Source organism: Quercus suber, unplaced genomic scaffold (assembly GCF_002906115.3).
Source record: "Quercus suber isolate HL8 unplaced genomic scaffold, Cork oak 2.0 scaffold_130, whole genome shotgun sequence".
NCBI lineage: Eukaryota > Viridiplantae > Streptophyta > Magnoliopsida > Fagales > Fagaceae > Quercus > Quercus suber.
The window spans coordinates 377,878-384,623 of NW_027069593.1; the positions used below are offsets into that span (position 1 = coordinate 377,878).

The 6,746-nt window shown below is 32.4% G+C and overlaps 1 protein-coding gene across 2 annotated transcripts; it reads left to right on the forward strand.

The window, feature by feature from the left end:
• The first annotated feature begins 3,155 nt into the window (after nt 1-3,155).
• On the forward strand, nt 3,156-4,693 carry LOC112004194 (serine carboxypeptidase-like 45). Of its 2 annotated transcripts, none has more exons than XM_024036427.2 (4): nt 3,156-3,489; nt 3,656-3,760; nt 4,287-4,382; nt 4,482-4,693. In XM_024036427.2, exons 1-4 carry the CDS (start codon nt 3,201-3,203, stop codon nt 4,595-4,597), a joined length of 606 nt encoding a protein of 201 aa, XP_023892195.1. In that variant the 5' UTR covers nt 3,156-3,200; the 3' UTR covers nt 4,598-4,693. The 2 variants fall into 2 exon arrangements, with proteins under 2 accessions (XP_023892195.1, XP_065632259.1); XM_065776187.1 differs by having other exon boundaries at nt 4,287-4,378.
• Nucleotides 4,694-6,746: the final 2,053 nt, after the last annotated feature.

Below are 6,746 nucleotides of genomic sequence, written 5' to 3' on the forward strand. Positions count from 1 at the left end.
GTAGAGAATTTAACTTGTATAGAAATGTTGCGTTCAATAGTCTTCAATTGTTATCGAAATGCAACTCTCACCCCCTGCCCTGTCTGGATGATTTTATTAGAACACACATGAATATATATTAAATTTTATGATCTCCTGTGAGTATGCAAAATCTTAGTTGTTTACAATTAAATTCAACTCTCGGTCGTTTTGAATTTAATTTTTCTTCAAAAATATAATAATATTTGTATTTTATTGATTAATACAACTAAGTGTTTGAATTTAATTGGAAAAGTTAATGTGCTGCATTTAAAGTACTGTAACTAAGTTTTACCTTTTGCTCCATATACCAATTAATTAAAAAAAAAAAAAAAAATCTTATTCAATGCACAAATTTCTACTTTTGCGAGATTTATGAGAGTATTAAAAAAAGATTTTTTTTTTTTGAGGAAAAAAAAAAGATAGTTATTCATAAATCCAAATCATGAGAATAAATCCATATAAATTTAGACTATCCCAACTCAAATTTGGCTAAATCTTGTTACACACTTCTTATTACATACTCTTGTACACATTTTTGTAACACGATTTCAGTTCATATGGCAGTGTGAACAGTAAATAAAAAGTGTGCAATAAATGGTGTCATAATCATTACCTTCAATTTTACTCAAGTTTTTATTTATTTATTTTTATAATGCATGATATCATTAAAAGTAGAAACACATCCTTCCTCACCTTCTTGAACACCAGCGGGAAAGGAGGGAGAGAAGCAAACTTAGCATTATATATAACTAATATATGAACTAGCACCAGCAACATCTTAAAATAATTAATGGGTCACACCTTTTTTAGTCTAATGCTGCATCCAAAAGTTTAAGCATATCTCATTTGCAAAATCATTAAAAGAAAATTGTAAATTTAATACATATTTTTATGAAAATACATAATTTTATAAGCATATGTGTATATCATTTTACTTCACTAATGTAAGTAAAATTTGAAATGGTCTACTTTAAGTTTTATATATTTTACTAAATAGTTTTAAGAAAAAAATTATTTATTTAAAAATAGTGTTGATATATATTCAAATAATTAATTTTAGATGAATTGCAAATAATATGTTCACTGTATAAAATGAGTCTGGCCCATTAACTTTTATGAAGGGTTGCCCTTCCTAATTTCTTATTTATAATAATAGTTTGAATTTTGGTGGATTTCATAATATTTTGTGACATAAATTTTGGCGACCTTACAATTTCAGATGTAAATTATTTTTTCTCTCTCTCTCTCTCTCTCTCTCTCTCTCTCTATATATATATATATATTAATTGAATTCTAATTCTATTCTCTCTTCAAAAAAAAAAAAAAAAAATCTATTCTATATTTAAACCTCCATTAAAATATCGGGATATTATATTTTCTTTAAAGGAAAAATAGTAGTTCAATATTCAAATACAATCACAATACATGCTTAATGGTTGAATATTTCCATATATAAATACAATAATAATAAATGCATATTAATAGCTACTGTATTTATCAAGTTTTATATTTAAAAAATAATATATATATATATATATATATATATATGGGCAAAACTTAGATACAGTACCTTAGGTGCAGTACCTTAGGTACCTCTTTTAAAATTTAAACACTTGTCCACTTCCTTAAAAGTGAAACGGCCGTTTACCTCTTCGTTTATTTCTTTTTCTCTTTTATTTTTCCCCTGTTTCAGACTCAAGAACTCCCACAAGAAAACCCCCCAAACTCACCAGCTCTTAGATTTCCTATGACGTTCTCTTTTCTTCTCTTTCTCTCTCTCTTTCCTTCTCTCTCGCTTAGATTGTTCGAGTTATCAAATCCAACTCTCTGAACTCTCTCTCTCTCTCTCTCGCTCTAGAGCTGGTGAAAATAGAGCGAGAGAGAGAGAGAGTTCAGAGAGCTGGATTTGATAACTCGAACAATCTAAGCGAGAGAGAAGGAAAGAGAGAGAGAAAGAGAAGAAAAGAGAACGTCATAGGAAATCTAAGAGCTGATGAGTTTTGGGGGTTTTCTTGTGGGAGTTCTTGAGTCTGAAACAGGGGAAAAATAAAAGAGAAAAAGAAATAAACAGAGAGGTAAACGGCCGTTTCACTTTTAAGGAAGTGGACAGGTGTTTAAATTTTAAAAGGGGTACCTAAGGTACTGCACCTAAGGTACTGTATCTAAGTTTTGCCCTATATATATATATATATACACACACAAAAACATTTTTGAATAAAGTACAATAAAAAAAACTGAGCTAAGATGTAGCATTTATAATTTTACCATAAAAAGTAGTTTTCAAAGGTTGAATGATGAAATTTGAATCCTCAATTATATGGTTACCTTATTGGCTAGGGTGTTTGAGAACCTTAGGGCTTGTTTTGTAGGAGAGTTCAAGAATTTGTTTTCAAAATGATGATAAAGTTGTGGTTTTAAAAAGTGTTGTAAAATATATGTTTAAAGTATTCATAATGAAAAAAAGAAAATTTTTTTTTTTTTTTTTTTTTTTAACGTGGTAACTGTCTGACATGTACATTTTTTTTTCTTTTGTTGGTACTGTTGTATTTGATTAAGGAGAGAGAGAGGAGTGTTGTAAGAGAAGTAATTGGTGAGAAGAGTCCAAAGGTCTCTGTTCGCATGAGAGAGAGAGAGAGAGAGAGAGAGAGAGAGAGCTGTTGTACGCATGAAAGAAAGAATGTCCCAAGTTGTTCAGTTTGTGTATTGTCAAATCATGTGAGTCACATGCTTTTCAAAATACTTACAACAATAACACTCAACATTGTTACTCAAAAATTGAAAAGTGCTTTGGATGTATTCACAAAATACAGTGTTTAAACACTGTAAATTTTTAATCTTTAACTCAAACACTCTTACTAAACATACTTTTTTTTGGCCCACAATTTTCAGTGTTAAAACTCTGAAAATTGTTGTTTGAACTCAGATGCCAAACAAACCCTTATCATTTGTACTTTAGGTTGTATACAAAAGTTATATCCTCTTCAGCATATATATATATATATATATATATAAAATCATTCAATTTGGTTAAAATAGAGTTTTTTGCTTCTTGTCTTATGTGTTAAGTGTTAACCAATAGCACAAGGACTATATTCCCTATATAAACACAAGTCCATAAGAAGAATCACAATCAAGCACAAGTATAGTATCTCATAACAAAGAAATTTCCTTCTCCCTTGATGTTTTGCTCCACTTCTTCCCAAGTCATGCAGTCTCAACCATGGATCGTCATGGTCATAATCTGCACATCTCTGTTGCAGATTTTCTTGCCTGCTGTGGAGTCTGATCCATCCATAGGTGATATAGTCCTTAGTTTGCCTGGGCAACCAGTGTTCAGTTTTCAGCAATATGCTGGTAATGTCACAGTAAACTCAAACAGTAGTCAACCACAAAGAACTCTCTTTTACTACTTTGTTGAAGCAGAAGCTCAACCTGCTTCAAAGCCCGTTGTTCTCTGGCTAAATGGAGGTAAATTCTTGTTGCTCACATCACCATGCTGCCTGAAAGAACTTCCACTTTTCGTTGTTCGTAAATGTGATTTGATATAAAAGAAGTTGTTTGTGAGTTATTTTGAAGTTGAAATTGTGAAAATATAATAGTAATGACAGAAGCTATCTCTATCTTCCTTGTGTAGGGCCTGGTTGCTCATCTCTGGGACTCGGAGCTTTCTTTACACATGGCCCCTTTAAACCAAGTGGATCAGGGACTCTAATTAAAAATGACTATAGTTGGAATAAAGGTTCAGTCAGATAAAATCGTTCATCTAGTTTCCTCTTATCCGAATTTGATATATATTCTTCACATAGACACACATATGTGAATATATATATATATATATTATTGTTGCAGGATTATGGATTTGCACTTCTTGAGTATTTTGTATGTGACCGAGTAAATGTCTTTTAGTTGTAGGCCTAAGATTCGATAAGATTGCTATCTCTATCACTTGGTTATGCAAAATTAATTATACCACCTGATGCTAGTTAGCCTCTTTATGGTTCTTAAAATTCAACTTTCCCTCATCTTCCACTTTAACATATTAGATTAGATTAGAATTAGATAAGTTAAAAACAATGTGTTACAAGAGAAACAAATGATGATAGACTTGGCTTCTTTTTTCTTTTTCTTTTTAAAATATTTATTTTAAAGTGAAATTCAATAATGAATTACTTAGTTTAGAGGTGTAGTTTTAAAAAACACAAAGGCCAATCTTTTATTTCAAGTGAATAACGAAATTGAATTCTTGAGTTCCCTTTTTGTTACAGAAGCCCATATGTTATATGTGGAGTCACCAGCAGGAGTGGGCTTCTCTTATTACGAAAATAAAACATTTTACGCCAATGTCACCGATGACATGGCAGGTATGCTCTAACCTTATTAGAAATATCCCTGACAAAGTTGATTCAATATTACGAATATTTTCACATAAATCTGACATTGAATACATTTTTTTAATTAAGCACAAGACAATTTCATATTTCTACGACAATGGCTACTCAAATTTCCACAATACAAGAATTCAAGTATATATCTTGCAGGAGAGAGCTATGTTGGTAAGATCTTATTTTTAAGATGATCATGTAGCCATGTATTTATTCAAAAAAGAATATGTATTGATTTCATTTGGATACTTGAACTTGAATTCAAATGTTAAATTAACGGATTAGGAATACCTTAATTTCTTTTCGAGCTAAAATACATAGGAGGATTTGAAAAACTAAGACGTAATAAGATGTCGCATAAGTGAGAGAGACAGAAGTGTAATTATTCAGTATTCCCTGAACAAAACACATTCATTTTATATAATAGTGGGTTGTACTAATTAAATTTCTAATGGAACCCACCATTCATATAAGTAGAAGAAGTATACAGTACTGAGAGAGAGAGATTTGTTTCTCTATGCTCATATCCTGTTGGGTGCACGTGACACCCTTGGAGTCTAGCCCACTTGTTGCCCACATGCCTTGTCAAAGCTCATTTATGAGCTTGGTTCCAAAAGTCTCTAAGTCAGCCATGCCTCTTAATGAGACTTGACTTTATGAGCTTGGTTCCAAAAGTCTCTAAGTCAGCCATGCCTCTTAATGAGACTTGACAGTATTCCCTGAACAAAACACATTCATTTTATATAATAGTGGGTTGTACTAATTAAATTTATAATGGAACACACCATTCATATAAGTGGAAGAAGTATACAGTACTGAGAGAGAGAGATTTGTTTCTCTATGCTCATATCCTGTTGGGTGCACGTGACACCCTTGGAGTCTAGCCCACTTGCTGCCCACATGCCTTGTCAAAGCTCATTTATGAGCTTGGTTCCAAAAGTCTCTAAGTCAGCCATGCCTCTTAATGAGACTTGACTGAAGCATGTCTAACATGATGAAGAAAGAAAGAAAATTGGGTGAAGCAAAAAACATGGTCTGACTTCTCTTATTGAGAAGTGTTGCAAAGCGTGTGGGACATGCTGAAGAAAAAGAATAAGCAAAAAAAAAAAAAAAAAAAAAAAAAGAGAGAAAAGAAAAGAAAAGAAAGCATTCGGCCTAGTGAGAAGAGCTGAAACAGAGAGCCACATTTGGCCAGTGTGTGTGAGTTCTAGAAAGAGCAAAACACAAAGTGATATTCAGCCATTTTGAGAGGTGTTGTTAGTGTGAAGAAATAGAGAGAAACACAATGAGAGTGTGAGAGAGTGAAAAAGAAAAAAAGAGACATTTTTCTTTGCTCAAGTTATACACAAGGAAGATAAATTGGTGGAATTCTCATGGAGTTTTTGAGTGCTACAACCATGGAGAGTTGGAGTATTCAGAGGAAGATTTTGCTACTAGCTTTGTGGTGAGATTGTATTTACTTCTTGAGATTTATTTGTTGTATATCCAATTTATTGTAGACTTAAGTTTAGCATAAACTTGATAGTTATAATCTTTATTTCATAGTGGATATTTTTCAGAGCTGCCCCGTGGTTTTTCTCTCTACACTAGAGGGTTTTCCACGTAAGATTTGGTGTTCTTATGTGGTTGTGTTTATGTGGTACTTGCTGGAATTTGTTTTTTGGTTTCCATAATATTGCTATTGCTTGGTAGTTATATATTTTAATTCACACATAGATATAGAGGGGACTAGGATTTTTCCCCAACAAGTGGTATCAGAGCTATTGGTTGCTTGGGTTTGACTATCTTGTGTTGGATTAAATGGAGAATATGGGTATGAATACTATGGTTAAACTTTCGGCATCGAATTATTCGATATGGAAGCCGATGATGGAGGATGTCCTTTATTGCAAGGATTTGCATGACCCTATTGAGGGTGATAGTGCCAAGCCTAGTGATATGTCTGATACAGACTAGGAGAAATTAAATAGAAAAACTATTGGGTGTATTAGACAATGCATCAACGTTAGTGTTTTTCACCATGTGTCTTAGGAAATAAATGCAGAGGCTCTTTGGGAAAAATTAAGGAGTCTTTATGAAAGAAAGACAGCTCAAAATAAAGCTTTTATTGCTAGAAAGCTTGTGAATTTGAAGCTTAAGGAGGGTAAGTCCATTGCCGAGCACCTTAGTGAGTTCCAAGACTTGGTTAATCAAATAGCTACAATGAAGCTAGTAATAGATGATGAGTTGCAAGCTTTATTGCTTTTGAGTTCCTTACCTGACAGTTGGGAGACTTTGGTAGCATCGCTTAGTAATTTTGCCCCGAATGGTGTGTTACAACTTGCTATGGTTAAAGATAGTTTG

Coding starts and splice junctions, on each gene's coding strand:
- LOC112004194 (XM_024036427.2), top strand. CDS start 3,201: ATGTTTTGCTCCACTTCTTCCCAAGTCATGCAGTCTCAACCATGGATC. Junction 3,490..3,655: donor TGTTCTCTGGCTAAATGGAG/GTAAATTCTTGT, acceptor TTCCTTGTGTAG/GGCCTGGTTGCTCATCTCTG. Junction 4,383..4,481: donor TGTCACCGATGACATGGCAG/GTATGCTCTAAC, acceptor TTTTTAATTAAG/CACAAGACAATTTCATATTT.